Below are 15,137 nucleotides of genomic sequence, written 5' to 3'. Positions count from 1 at the left end.
TCCTCCCTCTGGGCTCACATCTCCCAATGGGATGCTGTACCTCTTATCAGAGATGCAGTGACATTCAATGGCTGTTATCAGCAGATGTCCCCTCCTGAGGGAGGAGAGATAAGGAAAACTGCCCAATGAACAGAAGACAACTGCAGTGTTTGAGGTCCCCAGGACAAGGTGAGAGATGAGAATTTGGCTCCATGTTCTTAGAAGGCTGATTTACTATTATATTATATTATATTATATTATATTATATTATAGTATAGTATAGTATAGTATAGTATAGTATAGTATATGGGATTATATGAAATTATATTATATTATATGAAATTACATACTAAAACTATACTAAAGAAAGAGAAAGGAGACATCAGAAGGCTAAACAAGAATGAATAATAAAAACCCGTGACTGACCAGAGTCCCGACACAGCTGGCTGTGATTGGTCATTAAGTTAAAACAATTCACATGCTGGGTAAACAATTCTCCAAATCACATTCCAAAGCAGCAAAACAGGGAGAAGCTGAAGCTTCCCAGGAGAAGAAATCCTGGCAAAGGGATTTTTCATAAAATATCACGGTGACAGACAACTGCCACACAGATGGCAAACAGAACACAATCTGCTTGGCAGTCCAGGACAGGCACCTCAGCCCATTTTGGGGATGTCAGCTCCTTATCCTGAGGCCAAGCCCTGTGGGAGGGACTCTGGCAGGAGGTTTCCTGAGCCACACCACCTTCAGGTGCATGGGAGATGGAAGAGGAAAGGACTGGAAGATTTATCCTTTAAAATGTCAGTCTTTACTGTATTCTTGAGACCTTTTAGTACTCACCACTTCCCTCAGCTTTTAGATCTCAGTTTGTCTACAGGTGTTTCAAAGGAAAAGACCCAACAGAATCATGGAATCAGAGTGGTTGGGTTGAAAGGACCCTTTAAAGTTCATCCAGTCCCACCCCCTCTGCTGTGGGCAGTGACATTTTCAACTCTGTCAGAGCCCTGCCCAGCCTGGCCTTGAAGTTTTCCAAGGATTGGGGATCCACCACCCCTCTGGACAACCTGTTGCAGTTTTCCTCACTCTCATTGTAAAAAAAAATTCTCTCTCATATCTAGTTTAAACTGGCCCTCCTTCAGTTTAAAGCCATTACCCCTTGTCCTATCAGTCCAAGGCCTTGTAAAAAATCCCTCTCCAGCTCTCTTGTAGCTCCTTCAGATAATGGAAAAGTGCAGTAAGGTCTCCCTGGAGATTTCTCTGGTGTGAGCAGCCCCAGCTCTCTCAGCCTGAATATCAAAATAAATTCACTGCTCCTCTACAGGAGAAAGCCGAAATACAGCAGTGATTCTGCCACATGAAGAGAAATTGAGCACCTGAACCCATCTCTCCAGAGCCTTACGGTGTCTTACTGCAAAAGGGCAGCTTTCAGTCACAGACCTGGTATCACAAACAGTGCAGAGAAAACAGGGATTTCAAAAAAACAGCCCTGCCATTTCTACTTGGTGATCTTAACTGAATGCCCAAAGGGAGCAGCAAGATGTCAGTCACAGGGATGGATGTGCTTCATGAAAATGCAAAAGGGAGACAGACAGATCTCCCAATATCACACCCACTGTGCTGGTGCCACTCTGGATCATGCCTGTGGGGCACTGTGGAAACCCAGGGCACTGGGAATATTTCTCTGTCTGGTCTGGGGTGCCCTGACCCCCAGGGGAGCTCTGACTCTGACCCTCATTCGTGGAGAAAGTTTCCCAGACTTCAAGATAGACTGGAATCCACAAAAGTGTGAAATAGATTATAGAGAGCAGTGTAGGTGTATCACTGGGTGAGAAATTGAGGTTTTGGGATTTTTAGTATGTTGTGGATGGAAGCAAGATGGAGGGCACAGGGTGTTGTCCTGGGTTTCTTCTTCATGCTTCTTCTTCCTTCTTCTCCATGGGTTTGGGTGGCATTTTGTAATTGGGCAGAAAAGTCCCCCTTGCAGCTCTTTAGGATCAGTTATTGGGTTAAAAGGGAAAATAATCCAGGTGTCAGTTCTTCATTGGATAGTTTAGTCTTAAAAGTCCTTGTACCAAGAGATTGTTGGCCATTTTGTGCCTTCCAATGAAAAGCTGCAGAACTCACAGTAGTGAGACTGTTTTACTGATAAGAAATAATAAACACCTGAGTCTGAACATGAAACACCATCTCAAGTGCCTTCAGTCCAGAGAAACCTACAGCTGGTACCCCCACAGGGCACTTGGGGAATATTCATTAATATTCTATTTCCAGAGGTGTGAGCATGAGTGTTTCTCATAACTGGCAGCCCTCGCAGAACCATCAGGAAAATAAGAAAGGCCCGGGGATGCTGGACAAGAAGAACTTCAGTGATCCCTTCCAATCCTTACAATTCTGTGGGATTCTGTGTGATAAGGGGTTTAATTCCATGGTCCCATGGTGAATTTCCTGGGAAGTCCAGTGGGATTTGGAGCCCTGGACTCAGTGTCTGTGTGTGCATTCCTCTGAGCAAGCTTTGTTCATCTGCTGTGCCCAGAGCTGGGCTCACTGTGCTTGCTAGAGAGAGGTGGTGAGCTCCAGTTTTAAAGGAGCTCTGGGTAGATTTGCACTTTGTTTGAACTCCTTGAAGAATCTGGTTTTCCATGTAAGCCTCAGGAAGAGTCTAAAAAGCATGACCTCAAGCAATCATGAAAAATGCAATCATGATTATGAGTGTAGAGAACGATGTTTCCCTTTTCCTGGCACATTATCACGCATTGAAAAGTTCTTTAGAATAAGCTGAAGGATAACCAGAGCAATTAAAGCTGTTTGAATCAGAGACAAAGCATTTCTAAAGCTAAAGAAAATGTTGCCAGGGGAACTGATGTATTAAAAAATTTCCTTCTCAGATTTACACTCCCTCTGACAGCACCAGAGCTGCATCTTCTGTCACTGTGTGATAAAGTTTCTTACTTCATCTAGTCTGAGCTGGCAAGATGAAGTAAGAAACGATAAATGTCTTCATCTACCTGCCCTGAACGATGACATTTTTATTTTTCCAGCTACAACTCACTGGTTTCAGTGCTGGAGAGGAGAAATGCACCTGGCAAAGGGGAAGCATGGAATGTGGTTCCCAAGGAGTGCTGGCAGGAGAGGACTGGAGCACAGCATTCCAGTTGTGCAGATTTATTCAGGGCAAATAAAAACTGTGAGGGTATTCGTGCCAAAAAAAGTGTTTAATCCTGAGGCCTCCTGGGTGTGAAAGTCTGGAAGAAGATTATGTCCAAAGCTTTCCTTATTAAGGGCCCACAGCAATTCTGCAAGGAGCTGTGGCATTATTATAATCAGGAAATAACAATAATCGGCAAGGAAAAAAAGGAAAAAAAAAAGAAATTAAAGGAAAAAAATCAGATGAGTTAAATTTGTGTTACAAGGTTTTTTGAGAATTTATCCTGGCCTAGATTGATGGTAGCATAATTTCATGAATCTTTACATCAAGGCCAATGTTACCTGACTTCCTTGGAGAGAGACAAAGCAGATTCCTCAAATCAGTGGGAAGCAACCTGGTGGGATTGGTCTCAGCTCCTCTTGCAGTCTAAACCCCAGTCCAGCCTTTCAGACTCCTCTGGAGTGAAAATAAGGAGGGAGACAATGGGGGAAAATGCATCTCAATGTTTACAAAGGTGACACAAAGAGGAAATGGCCCAGTCCTGTTATTCCCAGAGCTTTTTTTTTCCTCTAAGCTTCTGATTAAGGAAAAATGTGACTACAGTAACAGACTAATTATAAGATTTAAAAAAATTCATTAGGGACAGAGAGGGATCTGTGTGTCTCACTTAGACTTCTACAGCTAACACTAACAAAATCTGGTTTGAATGAGAAACACCTTGCAGAGCACCAGATATTTTGGAGAACAGTGGAGGAAAGGAGGAAGAGCATAAAAAGAGAGGAAAAAACCAGAGGCAGAGTTGGAAAAGTTATGCTTAGCATCTCTCTGGCCTGATTTGCTACTGGAGAGCAGCATCCTCTAGGCAGCAAGACAGAGATAACTAATTCAGCCCCATGGGCAGCTTTTCTCCTGCCTTTGTCTTTCCTAGGGGTTTCAATTCCCTTGCTCTTCATGACAGAAAACATTTATTTATTCGATAGGGAGCCATTTCTCAAAATCCTTGTAATGGTCCAACCTCCTTTCAAGCCCATTTTCAGGAAGAAATGAAGAATCTTATTTCTGTTTCTGTCACCAACCTCAAATCAGCTTTAACCAGAAAGTGGCTTTTCTCTGCTGTTTCAGTGCTCACACAATCTGATCATATTTTCTTTGACTCAGCTAAAAAAGCCAAAATGCAGCATGGAACTGTAGGGCCTGGTGATTTTTACAGATGAAGGTGTCTAAATATTGTTCATTTTCTATCACAGAATGGTTTGGGCTGGAAGGAACCTTAAGGATCATCCAGTTGCAACTCTCTGCCATGGCAGGAACACCTTCCACTGTGCCAGGCTGCTCCAGCCCCAGTGCCCAACCTGGCCTTGGGCACTGCCAGGGATCCAGGGGTGTTGGATGAAGTTTTTTTTTTTCTGACTTAGAGATGGGGTAACTGAGAGGCATTTTAAAAACTTTTATTTTATTTTCAGTCTCACGTGAAGGGTGAGACAATACAGATGATATAATTTATACTATTACAACCAGAAGTTAACTGTTTCTTAATTACAATACATTATCAGCATTTCTTGGCTTATTAGCTTTAGCCACACCATGTTGTAAATGCCTTAATGCCAATCATCTAAAATTACCCCTTGTGGGTCTTACTACAATGCATCTTTCATAGTTCTATTTCTCTAAAGTATCTAGTCTTTTTTGTAAGGCTATTCTTTGAAACTTGTTTCTAGTTCTATTTCTCTCTCAACAATGTCTGTCTTATTCTATGGTATTTTTAAGTCAGTATTTCTTATCTTAAAGTTTGCACACAGATGCACACACTGTGTGAGCCTTCTGTGTTTGAGAATTTTCTACAAATCCATTCCCCACACAGGGGCAGCCACAGCTTCTCTGGGCACCCTGTGCCAGCCCCTGCCCACCCTCCCAGGGAAGGATTTATTCCTAATATCCCATCTAAACCAGCTCTTTTCAGTCTGAAGCCATTCCCATCGTGACAATTTGTCCCATTCTCCTGCAGGGGAGACAGAAATGACACTTGTGGCCCCAGTGGCAGTGACAGAAGGTTTCCCTGAGTGAATCCCAGGAAGTCCATTTCCCTTGGAGCTCCTTGTGTGGGATGGCACAGCAAGCTGTGCAGACATATGTTCCAGCCTCACACACCCCAGAACAAAAACGTGGGGGGTTGCTGAGGAGTTCACAGTGTGCACACCATCCAGAAATGGGTTTGGAAGGGCTGGGGGGGGAAAAAGGGTGAAAGTCCTCCTACTCACCGGCAGAAGAAAAAGGAGAAATTGGAAAGAAGTGTCTTGGGGAAGTGGAGTGGGAGGCAGGACTTGCCTGGTGATTCACAGGGTGACCAAGATGCTTTTCCATTGAAATCAGGCTGGAAAAGTAAGGATCTGGTCTTTTAAACATCATGAGCATGGGTAACCTTGTGCATGCACACTGGGGACCACATCTTAGCACACTCCATATTATCCCTCTCCATCCTATCCCACTCCACCCTATCCCACTCCATCCTCACCCAAGGTTTTACTCATCCCAACACCGTGGTTCAGTAGGAAGGCCAAAGGAAGGAAGGAGCTGACAAGGGCAGTAATTAATAATTAATAAAATGTCAATGCACGTGCTGGTCTTCTCTAACTCAACTGATTTTGGCTCTGCCATCTCTCTAATGGCTCTTCATAGGTTCATGCCCATCCCCTCAGTGTAGAGAGGACAATCCCATCTCAGCAGTGCCAAATCACAGCTTTGTAAACATTCTAAAAGCAGCAATTATCCTTTCCAAAGCGTTTTTATGAAGGGTTCTCTTGATTAATTCAAGTTGAATATCAATTTAACCTTCTGCTCTTCTCCTGCTTGGGCAACCAGAGATGGAATGTGCTCATTAGATGTTATTTATCTCTTTTTTTTTTTTTCTCTAGCTTTATTTAGACACACCTTGTATGGAAGGCAAGAGTGTGATGTTTTATACTTTAAAAAAGAAGGTTTGTAAAGTCAAGGAAATAGTAACAAAAAATTATAACTGGTCAAAAAATCTCTTCCTGCAGCTTTCATGTCTTTTTTTTTTTTTTTTAACAAATCTAGGCAATACTTTTTCTAATAAAGCAAAGTTTTAAAAATTTATTTTCAGAAATTTCTCACTATTCTCCAAACTGAATGATCCATTTCTCTTTGTTGAACCTTTCCTTTCTGAGTCACTGTGGCACTAATTTCTACTTGCTATTGTTACTGTGCTTATAGAAAATACAGTTTAGGGAAGTTTTACGTCCCTTTTTTACAATTTAAGCTCATTATAAAAATCCCCTGACGTGTCACATCAGTTTAACTCACTGACCAACAACGGCATAAAATGCAGGATGCAGTTCTTGGAAGAAGACAAAGGCTGTAAGAACACCTCACACACACAACCCCCTCAGTCTGCCGGGCCCATCAGGAGGAATTTCATCACGGAAAAGGTGATTAAACACTGGAAAGCACTCCCGGGGAGGTGGAGTTACTGTCCCTGGGGGCGTTTAAGGAAAGACTGAGAGGCGTTTAAGGGTGTGGCACTCAGCGCTCCGGTCGGGTTGACAAGGTGATGTTCGGTCAAAGGTTGGACAGGATGATCTCAGAGGTCTTTTCCAACCTCATGGATTCTGTGACTTTGTGATGCTTCCCAGTGCTGCCACAGCCTGATCCTGGATGGGCACCTTGGTTTTACATGCAAAAGATTTACCTGAAAAGTTTTATACCTGAGCTCTTACAAAGCCTTACCTGCAGCCCTGCCCCATCTCCTTCAGCTGCACATGATCCCCCTGGATGCTCCCTGGCCCTGGCCCTCACCCTGTCGAGGGCTGCTGGTGGACCTCAGCACCCCCAGCTGGGGTGACAGTGACCACTGGCAGGGGCATGGCTGGCACAGGCACTCCTGCTCTCTGCCACCCTGCCTGGGCATTTTAACAGTGGGGTGTGCTCCAGCCTCATCACTCTCACCTGTGCCATTGTAACAGGGGACATCAGTGCCAGGCACCACTGCACACCCCTGTGTTATTATAATGGGGGAATCAGCAACATCACACTCACCTGTGTCATTACAGAAGGGGAAATCAGTGTCAGGCACTGTTGCACTCACCTGTGTTATGTAACAGGGGAAATTGGCACCATCACACTCACCTGTGCCAATATAACAGGGACATTGGCACCATTGCACTCACCTGTGTTATGTAACAGGGGAAATTGGTACCATCACACTCACCTGTGCCAATATAACAGGGACACTGGCACCATTGCACTCACCTGTGCCACTGTAACAGGGGACATCAGTGCCAGGCACCACTGAACACCCCTGTGTCATTATAACGGGGGAATCAGCGCCATCACTCTCACCGGTGTCACTGTAACAGGGGAAATTGCCACCATAGCTCTCACCTGTGTTGCTGTGACAGGGGACACCCATCCCAGGGACCATGGTGCTCACCTGTGTCACTGTGACAGGGGAAATTGGAACGATTGCACTCACCTGTGTCACTGTGACAGGGGACACCTGTTCCAAGCACCATCACACCTGTGTCTCTATGACAGGGGAAATTGGCACCATCACACTCACCTGCATCACTGTAAGAGGGAAGATTGGCACCGTGGCTCTCATGTGTGTCAATGTGACAGGGGACACCTGTCCCAGGCACCATCACACTCACCTGTGTCACAGTGACAGGGGACACCCGTCCCGGGCACCATGGCTCTCACCTATGTCACAGTGACAGAGGACACCTGTCCCAGGTACCATGGCTCTCACCTGTGTCAGTGTAACGGGAAATTGGCACCATGGCTGTCACCTGTGTCCCTGTGACAGGGCCACCCGTGCCAGGCCATCCCTGTCCCTGGCCGCCCGAGCCCTGTCCCCTGCCGTGCCCGTGTCTGGTGGTGGCTGTCCCGCGGTGCTCCGAGTGTCACCGTGTGGAGCTCAGTTCGCTCCGTGTGTCACCGTGCGGGGCTCAGTTCGCTCCGTGTGTCACCGTGTGGAGTTGTTGGCTCCGTGTGTCACCGGCCGTGTCACTTCCTCCGGGCCAGTTAAACATTGACAGGCACAGGGCGGAGGGAGGCAGAGGCCATCCCTGCGTGTCACAGTGCCAGGCACGGCCTGCGGCGGAGGGACAGCTCGGAGCAGCCTCCCCTCCCTCGCAGACAGCGTCCCCAGCACCTGAGGGACGTTTCCTGGGGACGGCAGGTGCGGCCTGGCCCGGGATCCTCCCCTGGATCCCCTCCAGCCCCTGCGCGGGCAGCGTGAGCCGGAGCTGCCGTCAGAGGGAGAGAGCTCAGCGCCAGGGATGTGATCCAGGTAAAGCCCTGGCCAGCCTGGATTTGCTTCCCGGCTGACAGAGCCGGGGCATGGAAGATAATTTGGCCCTTTTAGCCCTTTTCCCTGCTCCTGCCTCAGCACGGAGCCTGCTCTGGGTGGCAGGGCCGGTTTGTGGCTGTGTCTGCTGTTCTGCTTCCTGGCATTTGGGGTTGGTGGCCGTCGTGGGGTGCCCAAAGCATCTGAGCCCCTCTCTGGGTCCTGCTGCCATTCCTGGAGGGGATAATTATTGTTGTTGTCCCCTGCTTGTGTCGTGGATGAGGGAGGGAGCAGCCTGAGTCACCCATGCACCGGCAGAGGAGGGGAAAAGCAGCCCAAAACAAACCCAGGCATTTAATTCATCCTCAGCCAAAATATCCTGTTTCATCTGGGGATCAGATAATATTTCCCAGCCCTTTGAAAGTCCATTTTGAAACCAAGTAAAACAAAATATTACAGATCCCTCCCTTTCCTGCCTTGCTCTACTTCACCCCAAGCTGTTTACTGATTTTTGTCCTGCATTTGGCACCATATTTTTGCCAGTTTATTCTTCACCATGTAAAACTTTGCCCAGCTCAGATTGCTTTCGATTTGTCAGGGGGGGGTATGAAGGCTGCTGTTCTGCTTGGAAATCCTGCTTGGTGTCACAGCTTCATGGAAAAAGACCCAGCCCTGTGTTTTGGATTTGTTTCCTGGTGCTTCACTCGGGCTGCTTCACTTGGTATGACAGATGATACCAGCCCCTGTAATCCCGAGTGCTTTGTGTGTGACAGCCAAGAGCTGTCACAGTGACAGAGCACAGAGAAATCCCTGCAGGCTGTGCACAGTGACCCTCCCTCCCCACCTGCCTGCTGGGGACTCCTCCACACATAAAATATGGAGGTAAAAAAAAAACCCAAAACCCTTTAAAACACACTAGAAAAACCTGAACCAGCCTTTGAACAAAGAGGTGAAGAAATCAACCCGCAGGTTTGGCTGAAAATGTTGATTAAGTTGACAGGGAACCTTGTAGGTTCCCAGGGTAAACTGAAAGCTTGAAAAATGGGAAGGTGTGGATGGAAATGGGAAAATGTGGATGAAAATGAAAGCTGAGCCTGCCAGATTCCATCAGGGAGCGGAGCTCTGGTACCTCCTGGTGCTGCAGGAAACCCAGGTGTCCCTGCGGTGACACTGAATTGTCATGCACTGCACAGAGCTGCCACAAAGAGCACCCCAGGAGTCAGAAACACGTTCCTGACAAGAAATTTGGTCCGGCCACAAAACCACATCCTCTGGCCCGGGTTCCTTTCGCAAAGGCAAGCTCCAGTGGCCCAGATGAGGAATTTGTAAACCAAGCGCAGTCAAAGCCTCTCCCACATATTTTGAGGGGGAGGAGGAGAATATCTCATGAGTGAATCACAAACACTGAAAAAGCAGAAAATATGGGAGTAAGGTGGTGTCTCACACCCAGAATCTGTGTATTAATTCTGACCACAGTGGAGAGCTGCAGGTGGTTTATTGTGGGATTTTGTGGTTTATTGTGGGGTATAGGAGGCACTCTCAGGTTCTGAGGAATAACTCTGGGGACCTTTTTTGCACTCTCAGCCTTTCTGAAGGCTCAGTCTGGGCAGCTGGGGGGAGATTTGATGTTTCTCATCCTCACAAGTGCAGCAGCTCAGAGAATTATTTTTCCCAGTTGCTCAGGAGGAACTTCAATGATGCAGCTGGAGCTGCCCTGGCCCTGTCAGTGCTGAAGCAGGAGGGGCTGAGGAATGAGAGATCTGCAGGAGGAGGTTTCTCTGCTGAAAACAAGTTCCTCTGTGTCTTTTAAAACAATTATTTGAGGAAAGACTCAGCTCTGTTTCCAAACCCTCCCTCGTTTAATCTTTTCCCCTTGTTGGTGGAACAGGTCACACAAAGTCACCCTTGTCACAGGACCCAAACTCATTCCTGAGTTTCTCCAGGAGTTCTGTCCTTCAGCTCCTTCTCAAGCATGCAGTGACCACTGGTGGCTTCCTGCCTCAGGGACCAGGAGAGAATGCTCCAATGGAGAGTTTCCAGAAATGCATTTTGCTTCCCCTCATCCTGACTGCCTCGCTGCCAGGTAGGACCCGTGCATAACCCGTGAGATGAACCAGCACGGACAAAATGTGGGCACCCACTTCAGGGTGGTGGAAATGGCCTTGGGGATGAGCTCAGGCTGAGCACTCAGCCACAGAGTGGGATTATTTCAACTGTTTGAAAGGGGATGTTTGTATTTCAAGCCTGAACAATTTAAAGTGTGCTTGAGCGTGGAGGACTGAGCAGAGTGTGGGGTGGGGAGGAGGTGGGAGGGCTGCCCTTTTCAGTTTCTCTCCTTGTTTTCCTCTTCCTCCTGATTTGGGCTGCTTTTGAGGGTGCATCTGTAGAAACCTCAGCATCAGCAGCTGGTTTTTACTTCCAGAAGTAAATGCAAATTCTCACATTGCTGGTTTACCACCAATTCACACTTCACATGCCTGAGTCTCAAAGTCAATTCAGATTAAAAATGTCTTGGTGGCAAAGCTTTGGAGGAAAAGTGAATATTAAGTGATTAGTTGGGTAATGGAGACTAGGCTGATTTTTTTTTAAATTATAATCTAGCTGGAGTTTTAAGAGGCTCTGACAGAAATGAGCTGCAGTGGGATGAGGGGAAAGGTGTTGTCATGGATTAATAATGAAAAGAAACACAATGCAGGAATAAACACTGAGTTTTCTGAGCAGGGGAGCTGCACAGGGTTGTGTGGCATTCAAGAAGCTCTTAAACAACCTGGTGAAGGGGAGGGAGCTGTGAGGTGGCAGACTTTGCAAGCAGTGCAGAATTACTCAGGGCAGCCAAATCCAAAAAGAGACCAGGAAGATTTGCCAGAAAATGTCAGGATGTCAGATGAGTGAGTAAGAAAGGCAGAGAAAGCATTTAATGCAAAGCATCTCTTAAATGCAGTGTCTAGTGGAGAAAAGAATAGATGTCTTGGAAAGAGAGTAAATTGCTGAGAAAGAGAGAAAATGTCACCATTTAATGTCTCCAGCAAGGGCAGGTAAAATGAAACCTGGCATGATGTAAATCCACAGAAAGGTTTAATCTCAGATATTGGCTGTTTTGTTAACCCTTCCATCGCAAACAGGACAGGTCTGAGAAAGCTACAAAGTGTGATGGAGCTGTTCTAAGGTAGAGAATCAAAGAATTATAGGATGGTTTGGGTTGGAAAGAACCTTAAAAATCTTCCAGTTCCTGCTTGTGAAGAATAAATGGTAAAAATGTATTAAAATGATTAATTTTATGGGAGTGAATGGTGAAATGATTATTTACAATTTCTCAGAAAGAATTTGTGGTAACCACTAAAAGTATCAGAAGATTTAAGGCTAACAAAAGCATGTTCTTTTCTCAGAGTGTGTAATTAAATAGTAAAGCTCATGGTCATTGGCTATGGGGGATATCAAACGTAAAAATGTATTAAAATGATTAATTTTATGGGAGTGAATGGTGAAATGATTATTTACAATTTCTCAGAAAGAATTTGTGGTAACCACTAAAAGTATCAGAAGATTTAAGGCTAACAAAAGCATGTTCTTTTCTCAGAGCATGTAATGAAATAGTAAAGCTTATGGTCACTGGCTGTGGGGGGTATCAAATTATAAACAGGCTGAAAAAACCTAGAAACAAATATCATAAAGGGTAGATCCATAGGTTCAGAAGTGTCACCATCACATTTTCTGAAATATCCCTTCACCAGGATTTCTTCTCCTGGGAAGCTGAGAAGCCTCAGAGAAAAAGGAAAACAATATGATCTCATTTGCTTCTCCTGTGTTTTGCTGCTTTTGAATGTGGTTTGGAGGATTTTTTTTTATCCAACATGTGAATTGTTTTGACCTAATGACCAATCACAGTCAGGCTGTGTCGGACTCTGAAGAGAGGATCAGGAGTTTTTAATTAGTATCTTGTTAAGCCTTCTGTGAGTATCCTTTCAATAGAATAGAATAGACCATAAAATAATAAATTAGCCTTCTAAGAACATGGAGTCAAATTCATCATTTCCTTCCAGTGATGGGGACCCCAGAAAATACCACAAAAAAGCAATTTTTGGCTCAGGAAATCCCTGGATCTCTATTTTTTTGGGCACTGGGAGGTTCTGCCAGGGATTGCTGTGAAACATTGAGTGAGAGGAGAGAGGAGGACAAGCCTGGGGGCTGTGGAGAGGTTTGGGTGCAGGTGGGAGGAAGTAAGAGTTGCTGAGCATCAGGATTCTGGTATTACTTGACAGAAACATCCTGTAAGCATTTAAAAATTCTTGTTAACACAAGTGAATGAGCCAGTCCCTCGCTGCAGGCTTTGACAAGCTCTAACCTACTTTGGGTTTCAAAAAGCTCAGCTGCAGGGCTGTTAGGTTTTGAGACCAACTCGAGCTGCTTATTTATTTATTTATTGTTGTGTATTTAACAGCTGGTAGCAGAGCTGTGGCTGGAGCAGTGGTGAGGAAGGGGAGGTAGGAGGGAAGGTGGGGTGAGCAGGAGAATGAAGAAAAAGTGAAGAGAAAAAGGAATTTCAAAGAGACTGGAAGGAAAAAAAAGATGTAGAAATTCAAACAGAAAGAGCAGAGAGGGAAGGGAGAAAGATATTGGATACAAAAAGTGAAGGATGAAAAGCAGTGTTTGTGGAAGGGCAGTATGGGTAGAGAGGGGGAGATTATTTTGAAATACGATAATGAGGCTGGAAAAAAAGAGGAATCATTATGGCAAAAGGATAAGCTCATCCTGTCCTTCCCTGTGCTGCATCCAAATAGGTCACTCACAAAAGAGGAAAGAGAGACAGCAGAGGACAGGAGGCAAGGAAGGGAAGGTAGCCAGGTCTCAATGCCCTTGTTGTTGAAAATCCGGCGTGGAAGAGTGGTCCTTTGGGGCTCATTCAAATGTGGAATAAAAACCATTGTTGATGAAGGGCAAGGGTGGCTCTTTGGCAAATGAGGTTCCCTCAGTGCAGGCATCATCCTGCACAAGGTGCATTCTCATTTCTTCACTACCTGCAGTGGTGTGACGGTGAATTTGTGTGGCAGAGCTCACAAAGGAGTTGGTTTGTGCTGCTGGGAGGCACCGAGCACCTGGGACACCATAAACACTTCATTTAAACAAATTTTCACCCCTGCTGACTGCTCTGCAAACATTCAGTGATGTGCCTCAGAGAAGGTGCCCTCACTCAGCCCAGGGGCGATCAGGGAGCCAGCCCAGCATTTCCCTGCTCTTTGCCTGGGTGGGATGTCTCCCTGCTGCTGTGGGGGGAAGCAGATGTTAAAGCAGCTGTTAAGAGCTGAACATGTAATTCCTGTAAAGTGCAATGAGAATCTAGCCCTTAATTTGTTTAAAAGCAACCATCTGCAAGGTATTTTTGAAGCAGGATGCAAATGAAAGCAGCACTAACATTTTTTTCTCCCCAGTGCATGAGGCAAGGTCCAGCAAAGGCAGTCCCAGCACTGGCTGGAGGCATTGGTGGCTGGGTTTGGATCCCATTTGTGCCATGAATGTCCTCTGTGACCTCACACAGGTGACTTTGTCACTGTTTGTGCGCAGGTTGGACAATGGAACACGCTGTTGGTTCAGGGCTCCACGTGCAGAACAAACAATAAAAGCGAGAAGATAAAGAGGCAAAGGAGAAATCACCAAAACCATTCAGGCCACAGGTGGAGAATGATCAAACTCCTTTATTGGCTGGGAGCTAAATGGAGGAGAGGTTATGTCCCACTCCTCAGCCCCTCTGCCTCCCAAAGGATCCCCATGCAGGGCTCAGGGACCTTTCCCCATGGGGCAGCAATCAGGGAAATGTTATTTATTGCTCCAGCAGACATGGTTGGTGGAAGGAGATGTAGATCCTTCCTTACCTATGGACTGATAAAAAACAATTATCATAGATAAATGATTAACTCATACCTACCTGCCTATACTGTCCTGAAGAAAGCAAAAAAAAAAAACACAGCCAATGATTTTTAGAGCCAATGATCACTGATTATTCCTGTTTAGGGATAAATTTCAAAGACTAATTAACAGCAAGCATTGTCCTGAAAGTTGAACCATTTATTCAGAGCCCTGGCCGACCACAGCTCCTGGAAAAAGCAGAGTGTTTGCACAGGCATAGAAATAAATTCCAAGTGCACAGAGAACAGTTTGCATTAAGAGGGGCAGAGTGGGTAAGTTTTAATTTGAACAGAAATATGATTTACTTAATCTTATCTGGCTTTATTAATTATCACAGTAGGTAAAGTTTGCTTTTCATTTAGTGTTTTGTTGCTCACACAAAAATATACTCAGCAGACTGAGGTGCATGGCAGAGGTAACATAACCCAGGAAGGTGGAAAATTCTTGTGAAGGTTTTTGTAAACATGGCAGAACTCAGAGTCAGCCATACACAGAGCCAGGGAGAGCAAGGTTTGCACAATCCTGCAAAACAAAGAAGTCTGAAAATGCTTGCAGCAGGTGGGAGGAAGGAGAGGAGCTGTTTATATTAAAGAACAATTCCTCGCACCAGCCTGGTTGGATGTACAGTGGTTAAATGTGGGCTGGGTGTGGTGTTTGTGAGGTCCCCAGGACGAGGTGAGAGATGAGAATCTTGACTCCATGTTCTCAGAAGGCTGATTTATTATTATATTATGTTATATGATGTTATATGATGTTATATGATGTTATATTATGCTATATTATATTATATTATATATAAATTTATAA

At 45.4% G+C, this 15,137-nt stretch overlaps 1 protein-coding gene across 1 annotated transcript in view; it reads left to right on the top strand.

Moving 5' to 3' along the window:
* The first annotated feature begins 8,367 nt into the window (after positions 1 to 8,367).
* Positions 8,368 to 15,137, top strand: part of IGSF5 (immunoglobulin superfamily member 5) — a 30,512-nt gene continuing 23,742 nt past the window's right edge. The window contains exons 1-2 of the mRNA XM_005430593.2: positions 8,368 to 8,432; positions 10,318 to 10,512. Coding sequence (XP_005430650.1) covers positions 10,455 to 10,512 — 58 coding nt within the window. The 5' untranslated portion in view covers positions 8,368 to 8,432; positions 10,318 to 10,454. The remainder of the gene's footprint in view (positions 8,433 to 10,317; positions 10,513 to 15,137) is intronic.

The sequence above is a fragment of the Geospiza fortis genome, unplaced genomic scaffold, assembly GCF_000277835.1.
Source record: "Geospiza fortis unplaced genomic scaffold, GeoFor_1.0 scaffold233, whole genome shotgun sequence".
Classification (NCBI taxonomy): Eukaryota; Metazoa; Chordata; class Aves; order Passeriformes; family Thraupidae; genus Geospiza; species Geospiza fortis.
Note: the sequence above shows the minus strand (reverse complement) of the source record. Positions and strands in the feature narration are given on the sequence as shown.